Source organism: Anomaloglossus baeobatrachus, chromosome 2 (assembly GCF_048569485.1).
Source record: "Anomaloglossus baeobatrachus isolate aAnoBae1 chromosome 2, aAnoBae1.hap1, whole genome shotgun sequence".
In the NCBI taxonomy this organism is placed as follows: Eukaryota; Metazoa; Chordata; class Amphibia; order Anura; family Aromobatidae; genus Anomaloglossus; species Anomaloglossus baeobatrachus.
The window spans coordinates 448805435-448826434 of NC_134354.1; the positions used below are offsets into that span (position 1 = coordinate 448805435).

General features: G+C 45.7%; 1 protein-coding gene across 1 annotated transcript in view; it reads left to right on the plus strand.

Annotated features, from left to right (window-relative positions):
- TEX14 (testis expressed 14, intercellular bridge forming factor) overlaps positions 1–21000 on the plus strand; it is a 304889-nt gene that overhangs the window by 229120 nt on the left and 54769 nt on the right. The window contains exon 2 of the mRNA XM_075336303.1: positions 17057–17196. Within this exon, the coding sequence (XP_075192418.1) occupies positions 17061–17196 (136 nt within the window). The 5' untranslated portion in view covers positions 17057–17060. The remainder of the gene's footprint in view (positions 1–17056; positions 17197–21000) is intronic.

A 21000-nucleotide genomic window follows, 5' to 3' on the forward strand; every position in this document is an offset into this window, starting at 1 on the left:
GGATCCATTTAACTGATGTAGTCATCCGTTTTTCTTTCATTTGTAACAGATCCATCCTCCATAGTGTCCAATGTTACAGAAAACGGATCCGGCAGAAAACAATGTTTTTTAAAAACGGACAAGAAAGTTGATCTGTTGTAACGGATGATAATAGGACATATGACCATAGGCATAAAAGGGGCTGTCTGGTCTAAAACAACAAGTCTGCAGTCACTGTGTGTTGCTCTATGGCTGGACTCACACGAGCGTATGGCATCTGATGCGAGAGCATCGGATGCGATATGCTAATGTCCCCCGGCTCAGGCTCTGCTGCGAGCGTGAGCCGAGTGTCATGCGACTGTGACCTGATCTTGCGATCGGGTCACAGCTGTGAAGCTGAGGGCGGGCGCTGCGGAGGAGAGGGAGGGGTTAATCCTCCCATCTCCTCCACTGTCAGCCTGTGCATATATCGCACTGCACTGGAATAACATCCGAGTGCAGTCCTATGTATCTCTCGCACCCATTCACTTGAATGGGTGCGAGAGATACGGTGGTAGCAGAAAAACGCAGCATGCTGCCGCTTTTCTCGCATCCAGAATCTGGATGCGAGAAAAGCTGACCAACAGCTCAACCTCATAGAATAACATTGGTCCGAGTGTAATGCGAGAATTTCTCGCATTGCTCTCGTCCGTATTTGTCACTCGTGTGAGCGTACCCTATCCCTATGTTTCACTCTGTGTGACTGGACTTCTACTCAATAGGAGGTGGATGTGCAGTACCCTGATGCGGCCACTATCAGAAGACGGGGCAGCGCTGGAACTGAGCATATCCGACAGCCACCGCCGGGACCGAGAGCAGCTGATTGGCTGGGGTGCTGTGTGTCATTACTATTGCGGCTGTGCATTCTCCCTCTTTTGCTCAGACCGTGGCCGATCAGACATTGATGACCTTTCCTAAGGGGCACTTTGCACACTACGACATCGCAAGCCGATGCTTGCGATGCCGAGCGCGATAGTCCCCGCCCCCGTCGCAGCTGCGATATCTTGTGATAGCTGCCGTAGCAAACATTATCTCTACGGCTGCTTCACATGGACTCACCTGCCCTGCGACGTCGATCTGGCCGTCGAACCGCTTCCTTATTAAGGGGGCGGGTCGTGCGGCGTCATAGCGACGTCACACGACAGGCGGCCAATAGAAGCGGATGGGCGGAGATGGGCGGGACGTAAACATCCCGCCCACCTCCCTCCTTCCGCATAGCCGGCGTGAGCCGTAGGACGCAGGTAGGAGATGTTCCTCGCTCCTGCGGCTTCACACACAGCGATGTGTGCTGCTGCAGGAACGAGGAACAACATCGTAACATCGGTCCTTCCGAAATTATGGAAATGACCAACGCTACACCGATCATACGATTTCGACGCTTTTGTGCTCGTTAATCGTATCAAAAAGGTTTTACACACTACGATATCGCGTGCGACGCCGGATGTGCGTCACTTTCAATTTGACCCCACTGACATCGCACCTGTCGTAGTGTGCAAAGTGCCCCTAAGGATATTCCATCAATGTAAAAGTAGTGGCCAACCCCTTTGAGATTCATATTGAGAAAGCCGCTTTACCGTGGCCACTCTGTGTATGGCAACCACCAGCTTTTCTGCATTGATTCTTTACTATTTTATGCAATTAATAACGTCTCAAAAAAATCTTCATCTCTTCCATTTTTCACACTACCCAATGGGTCTGATAATAAATCCGTTCACTCTTCCAGCTCCGCAGGGATAACTTACCATCACAGGCAGATCTTTCTGCCACAATTCCCCGACAAAATTGTAATAATCCAGCAAAACTTCATGAGACAAGAGTAAAAATCTGGATGGCATGTCAAATTCTGGGTGAAAATTCATGTGGATGATATTTGTTGAAAGGCTACCATCATGCCTGCCAAGCAGCGACTTCCCATAACTACTGCGCTGCGATTCATTTTTTTTTTGGAACATTTTTGTAATCACAGTCACTATGGCCAAACTTTGGTTCCATCTTTTTTTTTTCTAAAAGGCAGTATGCATTTTTTGAGGTGTATTTTTAAGGCCTAAAGGCTGCTTTACACCAGACAATCTATCATGCGATAGATCGTCGGGGTCACGGATTTTGTGACGCACATCCGGCATCGCTGGCGATGCCGGCCTGTGTGACACCTCCTAGCGACGCAGTATCGCTCACAAATCGTGAGTCGGGTACTGCTCGTTAGGTTCCATAATATCGTTTAATTTAGTTGACCATCGTTTCCGTGGTAGCACACGCCGCTCCGTGTGACACCACGGGAACGATGAGCAGCTCACCTGCCTCCCGCGGCCGCCGCCGGCTCTATGTGGAAGGAAGGAGGTGGGCGGGATGTTTACGTCCCGCTCATCTCCGCCCCTCCGCTTCTATTGGCCGGCGGCCGTGTGACGTCGCTGTGACGCCGAACGTCCCTCCCACTCCAGGAAGTGGACGTTCGCCGCCCACAGCGAGGTCGCACGAGAGGTAAGTATGTGTGACGGGGGTTACTAACTTTGTGCGACACGGGCAGCGATTTGCCCGTGACGCAAAAAGGACGGGGGCGGGTACGATCGATTGTGAAATTGCACAATCGGTCGTACCGTGTAAAGCAGGCTTTAGACTTTTTTATGGAATTAAAGAGAACCATCCAGCAGGATTTCCATATATAAAGTAAAGTCAGTGCTATACTGGCTCTAGGATGCTGAATGTAAGCATAGCTTCTGTTCTGAGATTGGAGGTTTATTTCAGAAATATGTGCAATTAAAGTTCCAGCAATGCACTGCTATTTGATTGAAAGGTGCAACAGGAGCTGGAATATGTGGGTCAGGTCTTGCTATCTATTCCTGCCCCTGTCTACCTGCCTGGCCTTCTTCCCCTGTCGCCGTCATAGCATTTATCATTATTGCAGCAAACTCTTCACTAAGATGGTGTCAGAGTTGGTGCCTGCGCATAGCGCTATCTCCAGCGCCATCTTGGACTGATGGATGCATGATGTGAACAGGGGTGGCGTCAGGACCCGGCACACATGGGCAAATGCCAAGGGCCCTATACAGCTGGGGGGGCCCACTCGCCGTCTTCAGTCCTGCAGGCCCCAGGCTGAGTTCGGCGACTGCAGTGCTTGGGCTGGCAGCTGCACTCAGGACCGCCGTCAGGGCATTTCAACCGTGACTGCTGTAAAAGGCCCCGCCCACGAGCAGAAGCCAGGAGGGGGCGGGGATGCTGACAGCCCAGGCCCCTCCCCTTTCATCTCTCAGCTCACCGGGCCCCAGGAGTTGGGGCTGCCATCAGGGCAATGAGGGGGCGCGGGTTGCTCACAGAGAGCTGCCCTCTCTCTTACTGCTCTGCACTGATCTATGTGATTGGCAGAGTAGGACAGGAAATGTACTGACCAGAGCAGAGGCTGAGATGGTGAAGAACCTTGCCTGATCTCATTCCCTGTCTCCCTGTCCCTCTCATTCCCTGTCTGTCTCATTCCCTGTCTGTCTCATTCCCTGTCTCTCTCACTCTCTCATTTCCTGTCTCTCATTCCCTGTCTCTCTCTCATTCCCTCTCTCCTTGTCTGTCTCATTCCCTGTCTGTCTCATTCCCTCTCTCTCTGTCTCATTCCCTGTCTCTCTCTCATTCCCTATCTCTCCCTCATTCCCTGTCTCCCTCATTCCCTGTCTCCCTCATTACCTGTCTCTTTCAATCCCTGTCTCTCTCATTCCCTGTCTCACTCATTCCCTGTCTCCCCCATTCCCTGTCTCTCCCTCATTCCCTGTCTCTTTCAATCCCTGTCTCTCATTCCCTGTCTCTTTCAATCCCTGCCTCCCTCATTCCCTGTCTCTTTCAATCCCTGCCTCCCTCATTCCCTGTCTCTCTCATTCCCTGTCTCTCCTTCATTCCCTGTCTCTTTCAATCCCTGTCTCTCATTCCCTGTCTCTTTTAATCCCTGTCTCCCTCATTCCCTATCTCTCTCATTCCCTGTATCTCTCATTCCGTGTGACTCATTCCCTGTCTCCCCCATTCCATGTCTCTCTCATTCCCTGTCTCTCTTTCTCTGTCTCTGTCATTCCCTGTCCCTCCCTCATTCCCTGTCTCTCTCTCTCATTCCGTGTCCCTCTCTTTCATTCCCTGTCTGTCTCTCTCTTTCTCTCATTCCCTGTCTCTCTCTCATACTCTGTCTCTCTCTCATTCCGTGTCTCTCTTTCATTTCCTGTGTCTCTCTCTCATCCCTCTCTCTCTTTCATTCCCTGTCTGTCTCTCTCTCTCATTCCCTGTCTCTCTCTCATACTCTGTCTCTCTCTTTCATTTCCTGTCTCTCTATCTCATTCCCTGTCTGTCTCATTCCCTGTCTCTCCACTGATATCATATTACCTCACACATAAGCTTCTTATACCAAGAATGTCCTTCGTTGCCTATAGCAACCAATCACAGCTCCTAGTAATAACCTGTAACTCCCAGCTCCATTGACTTTAATGTAAGGAGGTTTTTTGGTGAATAACTGTAAAGCGCGGGGTTAAATTTTCCCCTCAAAGTATAGACTATGACATTCCCTGAGTCACATGAGGCACCTGTACAAAATATCGTGATTGTAAATGAGACTATGCAATTTCCTTTAGCGGACACACACACACACACACACACACACACACACACACACACACACACACACACACACACACACACACACACACACACACACACACACATAGACACAAACACAGACACATATACACACACATAGACACACATACACACACACAGACACACACACATACACACAGACACACACATACACACATATACACACACAGACACACATACACATTCACTCAGCTTTATATATTAGATGTACGCATATGGCTGACGATTCTGTCTGGGGCTCGTCATTTCGATGACCCAAAAAACCAGGGCTGTGGAGTCGGAGTTAGTTTTGGTTGGAGTCGGAGTCGGTAGAAATGTACCGACTCCGACTCCATCTTTAAAAAAAATGTATTAATATTTCATAATTGAACTTTCATATGAATTTTATAAATGTTACTCAAATATATATCATAGTATCATAGTATCATAGTTTTTAAGGTTGAAGGGAGACTCTAAGTCCATCTAGTTCAACCCGTAGCCTAACATGTTGATCCAGAGGAAGGCAAAAAACCCCAATGTGGCAAACAAGTTCCAATGGGGAAAAAATTTCCTTCCTGACTCCACAGCCGGCAATCAGACTAGTTCCCTGGATCAATACCCTGTCATAAAATCTAATATACATAACTGGTTATATTAAATTTTTCAAGAAAGGCATCCAGGCTCTGCTTAAATGTTAGTAGTGAATCACTCATTACAACATCATGCGGCAGAGAGTTCCATAGTCTCACTGCTCGTACAGTAAAGAATCCTCGTCTGTGATTATGATTAAACCTTCTTTCCTCAAGACGTAGCGGATGCCCCCGTGTTCCAGTCGCAGGCCTAGGTGTAAATAGATCTTTGGAAAGGTCTCTGTACTGTCCCCTCATATATTTATACATTGTGATTAGATCCCCCCTAAGGCTTCGTTTTTCCAGACTAAATAACCCCAAGTTTAATAACCTGTCTTCGTATTGCAGCCCCCCCATTCCTCTAATAATCTTGGTCGCTCTTCTTTGCACCCTCTCCAGTTCAGCTATGTCCTTCTTATATATCGGTGACCAGAATTGTACACAGTATTCTAAGTGCGGTCGCACTAGTGACTTGTACAGAGGTAGAACTATATTTTTTTCATGAACACTTATACCTCTTTTAATACATCCCATTATTTTATTAGCCCTGGCAGCAGCTGCCTGACACTGTCCACTAAAGTGAAGTTTACCATCCACCCATACACCCAAGTCTTTTTCTGTGTCTGTTTTACCCAGTGTTCTACAATTAAGTACATAATCATAAATGTTATTTCCTATACCCAAGTGCATGACCTTACATTTATCTACATTAAACTTCAATTGCCACTTCTCAGCCCAATCCTCCAATTTACATAAATCTCCCTGTAATATAAAATTATCCTCCTCAGTATTGATTACCCTGCAGAGTTTAGTATCATCTGCAAATATTGAAATTCTACTCCGCATGCCCCCAACAAGGTCATTTATAAATATGTTGAAAAGAAGCGGGCCCAATACTGACCCCTGTGGTACCCCACTATGAACTGAGACCCAGTCCGAGTACGTACCATTAATAACCACCCTTTGTTTCCTATCACTGAGCCAGTTTTTAACCCAGTTACACATATTATCCCCTATCCCCATTATTCTCATTTTATGTACCAACCTTTTGTGTGGCACCGTATCAAAAGCTTTTGAAAAGTCCATATACACAACATCCACTGCATTTCCCTGGTCCAGGCTTGAACTTACCTCTTCATAGAAGCTGATCAAATTAGTTTGACAGGATCGATCCCTCATAAACCCATGTTGATACTCTGTCATAAGGTTATTTTTCTTGAGATACTCCAGTATAGCATCTCTCAAGAAACCCTCAAGGATTTTACCAACCGTAGAGGTTAAACTTACCGGCCTATAATTTCCCGGCTCAGTTTTTGTCCCCTTTTTGAATATTGGCACCACATTTGCTATGCGCCAGTCCTGCGGTACCGACCCTGTTATTAAGGAATCTAAGAAGATTAAAAATAATGGTCTATCTATCACAGAACTCAATTCCTGTAGTACTCTGGGGTGTATGCCATCCGGGCCCGGAGATTTGTCAACCTTAGTGATTTCGAGGCGGCGGCGTACTTCCTGCTGGGTTAAGCAGGTAATATTCAAGGGTGAATTTATGGCATCACTGGTCATGTCATCTGCCATGGCATTTTCTTGTATAAAAACCGTAGAAAAAAAGTCATTCAGCAGGTTGGCTTTACCCTCATCCCCTTCCACAATTTCACCAAGACTATTTTTAAGGGGGCCAACACTATCGCTTTTCAGTTTTTTACTGTTTATGTAGTTAAAGAATATTTTAGGATTATTTTTACTTTCTCTCGCAATGAGTCTCTCTGTCTCAAACTTAGCTAACTTAATTTGCTTTTTACATATTTTATTTAATTTTCTATAATTATATAATGCCTCATCACTACCTACCCTCTTTAATTCTTTTAAGGCTTTCTGTTTTTCTTTTATTGCTTCCCTTACAGCTCTATTTAGCCATAGGGGTTTCCTCCTATTTCTAGAATGTTTGTTCCCATAGGGTATATTTTCTGCACAAGCCCTATTCAGGATGCTCATAAAAGTCTCCCATTTGCTTTGTGTACTTTTATTACTTAGTACATCATCCCAGTTCATTGCACTAAGATCATCTCTCAACCGTTTAAAATTTGCTTTCCTGAAGTTTAGTGTCCTTGTAGCCCCTCTACTATACATCTTACTAAAGAATACATGAAAACTTATTATTTTGTGATCACTATTCCCCAAGTAACCCCCAACTTGTATATTTGATATGCGGTCTGGCCTATTGGTTAGTACAAGGTCTAGTAGTGCTCCCCCTCTTGTGGGGTCCTGTACCATTTGTGAAAGGTAATTATCTTTCATTGTTATCAAAAATCTATTTCCTTTGCTGGAACTGCAAGTTTCTGTTCCCCAATTTATATCAGGATAGTTAAAGTCCCCCATAATAATTACCTCTCCGAGACTCGCTGCTTTATCAATTTGCTTTATGAGGAGATTCTCTACCTCTTCCATAATATTCGGCGTCTTATAACACACCCCTATCAGTATTTTATTATTCATTCTCCCCCCCCTTATCTCCACCCATAGGGACTCTACATTCTCAGTACCCTCACATATGTTGTCACGCAGGATGGGTTTTAAGGATGATTTTACATATAGACACACACCTCCCCCTCGCTTATTTGTACGGTCATTCCTGAATAGGCTATAACCCTGTAAATTAACAGCCCAGTCATAGCTCTCATCCAGCCATGTCTCTGATATCCCCACTATATCATAATTTTCTTCCAACAATATTAATTCTAATTCCTCCACCTTATTTGTGAGGCTTCGGGCATTAGTGTACATGCACGTTACGTATGACTCTGTACCTATATTCCTGCTTACTGTATTGACTGTCCTAACCCTTCCCCCCGTACCACCCCCAATTTCATTACTTGTGCCCTGGTCACTATCTGCACTACATTCCCCTTCTATAAAGTGAATACCCTCGCCCCCCATTCCTAGTTTAAACACTCCTCCAACCTTCTAGCCATTTTCTGCCCCAGCAGAGCTGCACCCTCCCCATTAAGATGCAGCCCATCCCTAGCATAGAATCTGTAGCCAACTGAAAAGTCGGCCCAATTCTCCAGGAACCCAAAACCCTCTTTCCTACACCAATTCTTGAGCCACCTGTTAACCTCCCTGATCTCTCTTTGCCTCTCTGGTGTGGCTCGTGGCACAGGTAGTATTTCCGAAAATACCACCTTTGAGGTCCATGCTTTAAGCTTACAACCTAATTCCCTGAAATCATCTTTAAGGACCTTCCACCTACCTCTAACTTTGTCATTTGTGCCAATGTGTACAATGACCGCTGGGTCCTCCCCAGCCCCTCCCAGTAATCTGTCAACCCGATCAGCGATGTGCCGAACTCGAGCGCCAGGAAGACAACACACTGTTCGGCGATCCCTGTCTTTGTGACAGATTGCCCTATCTGTCCCCCTAATAATTGAGTCCCCCACTACCAGTACCTGTCTTGCCTGCCCTGCACTCCTATTCCCCCCCTTACTGGAGCAGACACTCCTCTGGCATTCAGAGGTCATGCCTTGCTGCAGCAATGCTACCCCTGTAATGACATCCCCCTCATCTGCCAAGTTTGCAAACCTATTGGGGTGTGTCAGTTCAGGACTAGCCTCCCTAGCACTTTTCCCTTTACCCCCCTTTCTAACTGTCACCCAGCTACCTACCTCACCGTCCTGCCGCTCCCTACTACGATCCTCCCCCACATCTGACCCAGCAAGCTGCTGCTCAGTGAGCAGCAAACTCCTTTCCATATTGCTAATGCATCTCAGAGTTGCCAGCTGCTCATTTAGATCCAGTATCTGGGCTTCCAAATGTGCAACTTGCTCACATCTCGAACAACAGTATGCACCCTCGAACGGCTTTTCAAGGACTGCATACATGAGACAAGATCTACACTGGATCGCATTAGCAATAGTGGAGCACATTTTCTAATGGGGATAGCACTAAACAAATGTTAAGTAATTAAACAACTAAATACAAACAATTCTACTCACACTTACTTTTGCTCACACTTTGCTCACTCACGCTCACAATGAAGAAGACAGGCTAAAATTCTCCTTGAGCTCGCGGTGACTCTTCACTTATCCCAGAAGGCACTGGGAATATGCAAATTATCCTCGCAAGACTCCTTCCCTGGCTTTCAGAAGTCTTCCTTCCGGCTTTAACGGCCAAAACCCGGTTCTCCTTGAGCTCGCGGTGACTCTTCACTTATCCCAGAAGGCACTGGGAATATGCAAATTATCCTCGCAAGACTCCTTCCCTGGCCTGCCTTTCCCTGTTCTATCAAACTATGAACAACTGTGATAAGCAGTTCTGCTGGAGATAGAGACATTTCTTCTTGTGTGTCACTGTTCTCCACTGCCCTTATCTAATCTTATACTTGGTTAACCTCATGCTGCCCCAACCCCCCTACTTACAATGTATGAAACTGAAAGTGAAAATGTGTTGCAAATTCTTAGTAGTAAAGCTCCTCCTCTAGACTAGATCATACTAGGTGTGCATCTTCTTCCAAGCATCTCACAGCTGCCTGCCACTCAGAAGAGGACGACTGTAAGGCCTTGTGCGCACTAGGCGTTTTTGCCGCGTTTTTAGCGGCGTTTTTTACCGCGTTTTTGTGCTGAAAACCAGGGCTGTGGAGTCGGAGTCGGAGTCGTGGAGTCGGAGTCGGAGCTCATTTTGGTGGAGTCGGAGTCGGAGTTGGAGTCGGTATAAAATGCACCGACTCCGACTCCTAAAATATATAATAAATTGGGGACAGGAGTGCAATGCAGAATGTGCTGAATATTTTACTAAATAATAACATTTAGTATAATGCTTATATTTAAGTGAAAAATTTATTGTAGTATAATGTGAACATCAGACATTTAATTGTTTTTATGATACAATAATCAAGATATTTGGATAGAACATAAAATATTTATTGGATACAACTTTAGAACACAAAAAACTAATAAATTGTAAATATGTAATATTATATATATATACACAGTGTATATACATACACAAGATATATATGTAATCTACTGTATATTACATAGTGTATTACATATTTACAATTTATTACAGTTTTTTGTGTTCTAAAGTTGTATCCAATAAATATATTTTATGTTCTATCCAAATATCTTGATTATTGTATCATAAAAATTATTAAATGTCTAATGTTCACATACACATATTCATGTACTACAATAAATTTTTCACCTAACTATAAGCAATATATGTAGGAGTCGGAGTCGGAGTCGGAGCCGGAGTCGGAGTCGGAGCCGGAGTCGGAGTCGGTGCAAGAGAATTTGAGGAGTCGGAGTCGGAGTCGAAGGTTTGGCTTACCGACTCCACAGCCCTGCTGAAAACGCAGTGACATTGCTTCCCCAGCAATGTCAATGGGTTTTCATAAGTGCTGTCCACACACAGCGTTTTTTTTTAGCTGCGTTTTTGTGGTGACCACAAAAACGCAGCATGTCAATTATTTCTGCGTTTTTCACTGCGTTTTTCACCCATTGAATTCAATGAGATGTTAAAAACGCAATGAAAAATGCATATAGCCGCGTTTCTATGACTAAAAACGCAGCTATAAACGCAAGGGGTGGGTACTACAGTGACGTGTACAGGAAGAGGATTCCTTCTGTTGGTAAACACAGAAGCGTGAATCCTCCCGGTACCGCCACTGCTGCTTCCACCTCCCGTCCTGTGCATGTCAGCTCCGTGCGGCGCCATGTCTGGGCGGGAGGTGGAGGCAGCGGCGAAAATCAAAGTGAACAGTAGAAAAAAAAAATGTCATATATACTCACCTGTCCGCAGGGTCCCGGTGCCATGCCCGCTCCCATCTCCTCCCGGTCCCGCCGCTCTGGCTGTGTGCAGTCTCCCCGGGGCAGGACCTTGCTTGCAGGACCTGGCGGTGGATCACCTGATGCAGTCACCTGACGCATCAGCTGATCGTAGTCTCGCCGGCTTTTTCGCGCCCGGCCGGCTATCAGCTGATCCTGCCGTCAGGGGACTTCATCAGCTGATTACCGGCAGCTCTTGCAGCGATCGGACGGGATCAGACTCCTGTCCAATCGATCGCTCCAGGAGCTGCCGGTAATCAGCACAGCACATAAGTGAGTATTATTTTTTTTTTTTTGCACTGATGCATCAGCTGATTGTATAATCGGCTTTTATACAATCAGCTGCTGTGTCATGTGATTCACATCCTTGAACCTGACAGATCATCTGATCGCTTTGCCTTCCAGCAAACCGATCAGATGATATTGGATCCTGATTGGACGGCGCGGGACCCTGACCCAGGATTACTGCGGAGGGGGGTTTATTTCAATAAAGATGGAGTCACTAATTGTGTTGTGTTTTTATTTCTAATAAAAATATTTTTCTGTGTGTTGTGGTTTTTTTTTATCTGTACTAGAAATTCATGGTGGCCATGTCTAATATTGGCGTGACACCATGAATTTCAGGCTTAGGGCCAGCTGATAATATACAGCTAGCCCTAACTCCATTATTACCCGGCTAGCCACCCGGCTTCAGGGCAGCTGGAAGAGTTGGATACAGCGCCAGAAGATGGCGCTTCTATGAAAGCGCCATTTTATGGGGTGGCTGCGGACTGCAATTCGCAGTGGGGGTGCCCAGAAAGCATGGGCACCCTGCACTGTGGATTCCAATCCCCAGCTGCCTAGTTGTACCCGGCTGGACTCAAAAATTAGGCGAAGCCCACGTCATTTTTTTTTTTTAATTATTTCATGAAATAATTAAAAAAAAGGGCTTCTCTATATTTTTGGTTCCCAGCCGGGTACAAATAGGCAGCTGGGGGTTGGGGGCAGCCCGTACCTACCTGCCTGCTGTACCCGGCTAGCATACAAAAATATGGTGAAGCCCATGTCATTTTTTTTTTCTTTTTGGGCAAAAAACTGCATACAGTCCTGGATGGAGGATGCTGAGCCTTGTAGTTCTGCAGCTCCTGTCTGCTCTCCTGCATACACTAGTTAATGGAGGATGCTGAGACTTGTAGTTCTGCAGCTGCTGTCTGCTCTCCTGCATACACTAGTGAATGGAGGATGCTGAGACTTGTAGTTCTGCAGCTGCTGTCTGCTCTCCTGCATACACTAGTGAATGGAGGATGCTGAGACTTGTAGTTCTGCAGCTGCTGTCTGCTCTCCTCCATACACTAGTGAATGGAGGATGCTGAGACTTGTAGTTCTGCAGCTGCTGTCTGCTCTCCTGCATACACTAGTGAATGGAGGATGCTGAGACTTGTAGTTCTGCAGCTGCTGTCTGCTCTCCTGCATACACTAGTGAATGGAGGATGCTGAGACTTGTAGTTCTGCAGCTGCTGTCTGCTCTCCTGCATACACTAGTGAATGGAGGATGCTGAGACTTGTAGTTCTGCAGCTGCTGTCTGCTCTCCTGCATACACTAGTGAATGGAGGATGCTGAGACTTGTAGTTCTGCAGCTGCTGTCTGTTCTCCTGCATACACTAGTGAATGGAGGATGCTGAGACTTGTAGTTCTGCAGCTGCTGTCTGCTCTCCTGCATACACTAGTGAATGGAGGATGCTGAGACTTGTAGTTCTGCAGCTGCTGTCTGCTCTCCTGCATACACTAGTGAATGGAGGATGCTGAGACTTGTAGTTCTGCAGCTGCTGTCTGTTCTCCTGCATACACTAGTGAATGGAGGATGCTGAGACTTGTAGTTCTGCAGCTGCTGTCTGCTCTCCTGCATACACTAGTGAATGGAGGATGCTGAGCCTTGTAGTTCTGCAGCTGCTGTCTGCTCTCCTCCATACACTAGTGAATGGAGGATGCTGCGACTTGTAGTTCTGCAGCTGCTGTCTGCTCTCCTGCATACACTAGTGAATGGAGGATGCTGAGACTTGTAGTTCTGCAGCTGCTGTCTGCTCTCCTGCATACACTAGTGAATGGAGGATGCTGAGACTTGTAGTTCTGCAGCTGCTGTCTGCTCTCCTGCATACACTAGTTCTGCAGCTGTCTGCTCTCCTGCATACAATGAACATTTTGAAGAAGGAAATGACATCAGACCTTTTTTTTTTTTTTCATCAACAATCTTTAATGGCATTGTGCACTGATTAAAAACGCAGTGAGCAAAAACGCAGCAAAAAACGCACCAAATCGCGGCAAAAACGCATGCGTTTTTGCCGCGTTTTTTTAGCCGCGGGTGCGTTTTTTTAGACAAAAACGCACATAAAAACGCAGCGTGAAAAATATCCTTAGAAGTATTATCCTTTCAACAAACTTTGCATCAGTTAACTGTGAGTACATGAGGAATAATAACAGTATTACTGACCACTATATCAGTTGTACGACCTGGCAATAATTTTGTACAATTGTTTTTAGGAAAAACAATTGTCATTTGGATTGTGAATGCAGAATTAAAAACCTGAGAATGTCAAAGAAGCATTAAATCAGCTGTATTTGAACATTTCACCATCACTCAAGATAGAAAACATTATGTCTGTCAGTGTATGACAAATGATCCAGACGAAAACAAATGCTGTGAAGCCAAGATGAGTGCATATTCAGGCAAAGATAAAAATGCTCCTACCAGAGCTTCTAATCTAAAGAGACATTTACAGAGCTTTCATCCAGAAGTACTGAAAGCAGTGGATGAGAAAGACTGCACCCAAACCAATGAACCAGTGCCCAGCTCTTCCAGCCAAGCAAAGGAGCAGAGAACTTTGCAGCCATCAGTTGTAAGATATTTTGTCAGTGACAAAGTTACTGTGACAATGACAGTAGATACATTTAAAAAACATCATAGAGCTTGTTGTAAAGGATAGTGTGCCTATTTCATTATTTTCACGACCAGCTTTTATGTGTCTGAATGGGGAAATGGCCGCAAGCTTGGTGTTTCTCTGGAGAGAGAGAGTATTAGAAAATTAGTAATCGAAGAAGCTTTTAAACAAAAGGAAGAACTTAAAAAAACTCTCAAGGGACGCTTTCTGTTTCTTAAAATGGATGCCTGCACACGTCACAGAGGGAACTATTTTGCCATCAATGTCCGATTTGTTTGTGACAAAAATGAAATAATTACCAAGACATTGGCAGTAAAAGACACCAAAGCTCATCACACCAGTGAGTTTCTCCAGGTCTTGGTGGAAAAGGTTCTGCAAGACTATGAACTTAAAAAAGAGCAAGTTCTTTCTGTCGTAACTGACAATGCTTCAAATATGATAAGTACTATTAAGCTAATGAATGAGAGTAATGATGGTGACCAGCAGCTAGAAGAACATTCTGGGTCCACACACACACAAATGTTTGAAATAGAGGAACACAGTATTGTAACTGAGGAGCAAACTGAAGTTGCTTGAGATGAACAGCAACATGATAGTTTAGATGATCTTGTTGAAACTGTGTCAATATGTTCTTTCATTCATCACACGCGCTGTGTTGTGCATACGCTACAGCTGGCTATAACAGACCGTCTGCAAGAAGGACATGCTGCTGCACTGATTGGCAAGGTGAGAAAATTGGCTACTGTTGCCAGAACCCCTAAAGTTGACTCAATTTTGAAGAGACGTGCTGGAAAAGGGGCAATTATTGATCAAGGGGCAATTGTGATCAATTATTGATTGATCACACGATGGGGCAGTACTTACTTAATGATTGGTTGAACTGAAAACCTTTCTTGTAGACATGGCTAACCCTCAACTGACGCTAAATGAAAGTCAGTGGAATCAGGTGACTGAGCTGGAAAAATTGCTAGAGCACCCATTTACAGTGACTAAAAAATTACAAGCAGAGGACTTAGCTCCAGATATTTTCTTAAAGGAGTGGAAGAACCTGATTTTTCGCCTGTCCCAAAGAGGAGGGTTAATTGCAAGTGGCATTGCTACATCAATGAAACGGAGAGAGGAGCTACTATTACAAAATAACATTCTTTTGGCAGCTGTTTATGTAGACCCAATGCATCGGATTCTTCTAGATGATCAACAGCTAAGTAAAGGAAAAGAAGCTCTGTTTGAAGTAGCAGTACGGATGAAAGGGTTGCAGAACAGTCAGGAGGAACAAGAAGACTTTGGTCGTCCTGCCACATCTTCACCCTCATCATCAACTGATGAAGAATTTCATTTCGAAAAATATTTGTATCATAAGGACCGTGCAAAGCGTTCCCGCATAGAAGAAGAGTCATCCCCATCAAGGAACACAGCCAGTACATTTCAGCAGAATTTTTCATGTGCACTAAAAGAAATTGAGAAATTTGACCGTTCATCAAAAATAACAGTGCAACAAGCGATTCCTCTGTATCCTGACATTGTCAGAGATGTTGCCCGAGTGGTCACGGCTTTGCCACCAACACAAGTTAGTGTAGAGAGGTTGTTCTGTGCTTTCAAAATAATTAGATCAGATTTGAGGGCATCCATGAAGGAGGATCTGACAGAGGCAATACTTTTTCTGAGGACAAATTTATAGATTTCTTCTTATTAACTGCATAAAAGTGTTTATTGCATATTTATTTACAGTTTAGAAAAGTTTATAAAAGTTATTTGCTATATTCTAATTGTATTCTAATAAATGTAGTTTTTGCTCTAAGTGGTCTGATTACTTATATGATGGTGAGAAACTGAATAAGCACGATGTTAATATTTTACAACAGTAAATTTGTTGTTATGAATTGGCCATTTATGAAGGAGTCGGAGCCGGAGTCGGAGTCGGAACCTGATAAAATCCAGCAGTCGGAGTCGCAACTGTGGCTTACCGACTCCACAGCCCTGCAAAAAACGGTGAATGCAGCTTTTTTCGTGCTGTCAAAATGACGACTACCGGTTAATGTTTGATTGGTGAGGACTGTCTGCAGAATTGGAGATTTTCCAAGATGTGTATCTATGTATGTCAGTGTATATGACTCTATCGGTTTATGTCTGTCTATATGTATTTTTGTGAATTTGTCTTTAAATATGTATGTGTATGTATGCCTGTATGTGTATCTATCTGTGTATGTGGGTGTCTATGTGTAGCTCGGGCCCACTGAGACTCTTTTGCATGGGGCCCGCAAAAACCTGGATCCGACCCTGGATATGAGGGCAGCGCATGTGCCCTTGCATCCTCAGTTCTCGTTGTGACCATGGGAGCGTGCACGGTCACAACAGAATTGGAAACTACCCGCCCCCAAGATAAGCTCCCCCACATGTCCGTGGACCGCGCCCATAAGATAACCCGCATGCTTCGGAGGAGACCGGTGAGTTGATTTGGGGGCGGTCTCCCGTTCCGTTGTGAACATGGTCATAACGAGAGCTGAGGATGCGGGGGCACATGTGCTGCCCTCACATCACACATCCATCAGTCTTGACAAAGATGGCTCCAGAGATAGCGTTATGCGCAGGCGCCAAGTCCGACGCCATCTTAGTGAAGAGTTTGCTGCAATCGAGATAAATGCTACTGAGCAGGTGCTGGAATTAAAGTCTATGACGCCAACATGGGGAGGAAGGCCAGGCAAGCAAACAAGAGCGGGAATAGATAGCAAGACCTGACCCACATATTCACGCCTCTGTTGCACCTGTCAACCAAATAGAAGTGCATTGCTGGAACTTTAGTTACAAATATTACTGTAATAAAACCTCCAATCTCAGAACAGAAGCTATGCTTACATTCAGCATCCTAGTGCCAGTATAGCACTGTATTTACTTTATATATGGAAATCTTGATGATTGGTCCCCTTTAAAAATATTTGAAAAAAATTATGTTCAGAATGATAAAAGTGCGATAAGTACAGGGCGTTTAACTTGTGAGGGTTTCCTCACGTGCCCAGATGTCTGACCGTACATATCACCGGGTATTACAAGTCAGTGTTGTTTCTTCTCTTGTAGAACCATGGCCAACGCAAAGGTTATATTACCCCCATATCCGGTACAGATTGGTTCTGTTAAACACTGCTCCCCTGAAAAACATCTACAAGAGTACGTACAACGCGCCAACTATGCTAAAGTGAAGAAAATGCTGAAGAAAGGTAAGGACGATACTGGTGTAATAGTGTGCTGATAGAAGAATGTTGTTTTTGGGAAATTCAGTTAGGCCCCTTACACATCAGTCGCAATCTGTCGTTTTGTGAAAAAAACGGATCCAGGGCTGGATACGTTTTTTTTTCATTGACTTGTATTAGTGACGGATTGCGACAGATGGCCTCACGTTTCATCCGGCGTGCAACGGATCTGTCGAAAAATGTTTGTCCGGCGGACGGAGTCGACATCCACATAAACGTTTTCTGTGTGCGTCGAAAAAAAGGATGGCGAAGCCTATGGGCGCAGGATCCGTCTTTTGTGTAATAACCATTCTGGTCAGAAAAAGTCTCTCTCCCTCACCCTCTCTCCTCTCTTTCTCTCTCTCTCCCTCTGTCTCTCTCTCTCTCCCTCTCTCTCCCTCTTTCTCTCTCTCTCTCCCTCTCGCTCCTCCTCTCACCCCACCCTCTCTCTCCCCTCCCTCTTTCCCCCTCTCCCCACCCACCCCTCTAACCCCTCTCTCTCTATCTCCCCCTCTCTCCCCCTCTCTCTTTCTCTCTCCCCACTCTCTCTCTCCCCCCTCACTCTCTCTCCCTCTCTCTCTCCCCCTCTCTCCCTCTCTCTCTCCCCTTCTCTCCCTGTCTCTCTTTCTCTCCCCCTCTCTCTCCCCCTCTCTCCCTGTCGCTCTCTCTCCCCCCTTCAACCCCCTCTCTGTCTCCTCCTTTCTCCCCCTCCCCCTCTCTCCCCCCTCTCTCACCCCCTCTCTACCTCTCTCTCCACACCCCCTCTCTCTCTCCCCCTCACTCCCCCTCTCTCTCTCCCCCCTTCCCACCCCCACTCTCTCTCTCCCCCTCTCTACCTCTCTCTCCGCCTCCCCTCTCTCCCTCTCTCTCTCTCTCCCCCTCACTCCCCCTCTCTCTCTCCCCCCCTTTCCACCCCCCCCCTCTCTCTCTCTCCTCCACTATGGGGTGATAACTGATTTCATGAGTAAATAACCTTTGGTTTGAAAAAACTGGTACTTTTTTTACTGGATCCGTCGCATCAGTCACAAAACGGATTGTGACTGATGAGAAAAAACTGATGTGTGGAAGGGGCCTTTGTGTAACTATACGGCCTCATTCAGACATGCGTGGTTCACATAGATGATGAGAGAGATGTCAGGAGTTCTAATGCTACGTATTGGGGACAGCAATATTGACGCTTTAACCTCTTCACCCCCAGGCGATTTTTCATTTTCAGAGTGTGTTAGATAGCGCTGTCAGAGTTTGACAGTGCAATCTAAGTAGTTAACAGGAGATCCACCCGCGCTTGTTTGCTACACAGGTGCACATCAGCAGACATGTGCGGGGAATGATGTGGGTTTGCCATGCGACCTCACATTAAAGGACATATACTACCTAGGATTTGCCACTAAGTGATGTTACAAAGCTCATTATAGGGTCGATATTGACTTTTAAGATTGCTACATAAAATAGGTTGCACTAGAGTTCAAGTCCTCTTTCCCTTTGAAGAGGCTATGCGTATATACAACTTTCCAGAGAAGCATTGCAGGGCCTATTAGTCTCCCTATGTCTACCTGCTCTCAACAAGGTGAAACGTTACCCCTTGGAATTCTTGTCTGAAGCCTCCCACTCAGTAATGCCACTTTCCTTTTATATTGATGGAGGGCAAAAACAAACAAAATATATACATAATTCTAAAGCAGCTGGCTTTAAATGGAGCATCCTGCTTGTTGTTTTATCCTAAAGTAGGCTAAGTTCACATATTCCTGTAGTCATCCATTAAAATGGATCTGTTTTCTTTTTTAACATGGGAGTCTATGAACAACGGATCTGTTAATGGATTGCTATTTATCTATCCGTTGTACTTGCATATGTAACGGATCTGTTAGAAATTGACGATAAATAGCAATCCATTAACGGATCCGTTGTCCATAGACTCCACATGCTAGAAACATCCGTTACTTAACAACGGACATAAAAGCTGTGTTTGCACAACTTTTTTGTGAACGGATCTCTAAGGGATCCATGATAATGGATGACTACAGGACATGTAAACCCACCCTTATAGGGCGAGGCTTGTTAAGGGTTGGAAATTCACTTTTAGGACTGGTGTATGATAAAAAATTATATTGTGGTACTGTATTAGCCAGTTTTTGTATCAAAACAAACGACAAAAATACTCTGGGAGGGATACCTTTATTGACTAACCAGAAAAAGCATCTACAGAGGTGTCTTCTTAAGGCAGGATTACAAATGAATTACTGAGACACGAGCACAACAGAGAGAGGGAGAGAGAAAGAGATTTATCTGACCTGGAAGGATCCGTCGCCTATAGGCCTCCATTATAACAAACGACGGATTGGTAAAAACTGATGTGGGAAAGAGACCTTAGGGGTATTTGCACGCTGCAACATCGCTAGCCGATGCTAGCGATGCCAAGAGCGATAGTTCCCGCCCCCGTCGCACATGCAATATCTTGTGATAGCTGCCGTAGCGAACATTATCGCTACGCCAGCTTCACACGCACTTACCTGCCCTGCGACGTCGCTCTGGCCGGCGACCCGCCTCCTTACTAAGGGGGCGGGTCGTGCGGCGTCACAGCGACGTCACACGGCAGGCGGCCAATAGAAGTGGAGGGGCGGAGATGAGCAGGATGTAAACATCCCGCCCACCTCCTTCCTTCCGCATTGGCGGTGGAGGCAGGTATGGAGATGTTCCTTGCTCCTACGGCTTCACACACAGCGATGTGTGCTGCCGCAGGAACGAGGAACAACATCGTATCTCCTATTGGTGCGATATTATGAAACTGTCCGACGCTACACAGATCACCGATTTACGACGCTTTTGCGATCGTTTATCGGCGCATCTAGGCTTTACACATTGCGACGTCGTTACCGGCGCCGGATGTGCGTCACTTTCGATTTGACCCCGACGATATTGCAGTAGCGATGTCGCAACATGCAAAGTACCCCTTAGGCTGCAGACACATTAGCTTATGGCATCCGATGCGAGAGCAACGGATGCCATAAGCTAATGACCCCCGACTCGAGTGTCATGCGACTGTGACCGGATCTTGCGATCGGGTCACAGCTGTGAAGCTGGGGGCGGGCGCTGTGGAGGAGAGTGACAGGTTAATCCCCCCCCCATCTCCTCCATTGTCAGCCTATGCGTATATCGCACTGCACTGGTATAACATCCGAGTGCAGTCCGATGTTTCTCTCGCACCCATTTACTTGAATGGGTGCGAGGGATATGGCTCTTGCAGACAATCGCAGCATGCTGCCATTTTTCCCTCAGTTCTTTTAGGGCTGAGAAAAAAATCGCTGATCTGAGCTGCAGCATTGTCTAACATGGGGCCGAGTGCAATGCCAGATTTTCTCGCATTGCACTCGTCCAATTCATACGCTCGTGTGAGCGTACCCTTAGGGTTCGGTTCCACTTGCGATTTTCATGGACGAGTGCAATCCGATAAAACATCTGATTGCACTCACACCAGTGTTAATCAATCAGGCAGTGTCCATCTGCTATATTTTACTCAGCTGTAATCGTGCTGAGAATGAAATCACAGCATGCTGCGTATGGCTGTGTAGATTGCACCAGACTTGCTAATGCAAGTCTATGAGTGCGAGAAAAATATGGCACGGCATCGCATACGCATGTCATCAGGCTGGCATATGCATATCACATTGATGCTAGTTGAGAAACTCCTACACACTCGCATGGCACTCACATGTCATAAGGATGTTAGGAGAGAAAAAAAGCGTACTCGCATGACATGCGGAAGACATACGCATGACACTCATCCCACTTTTC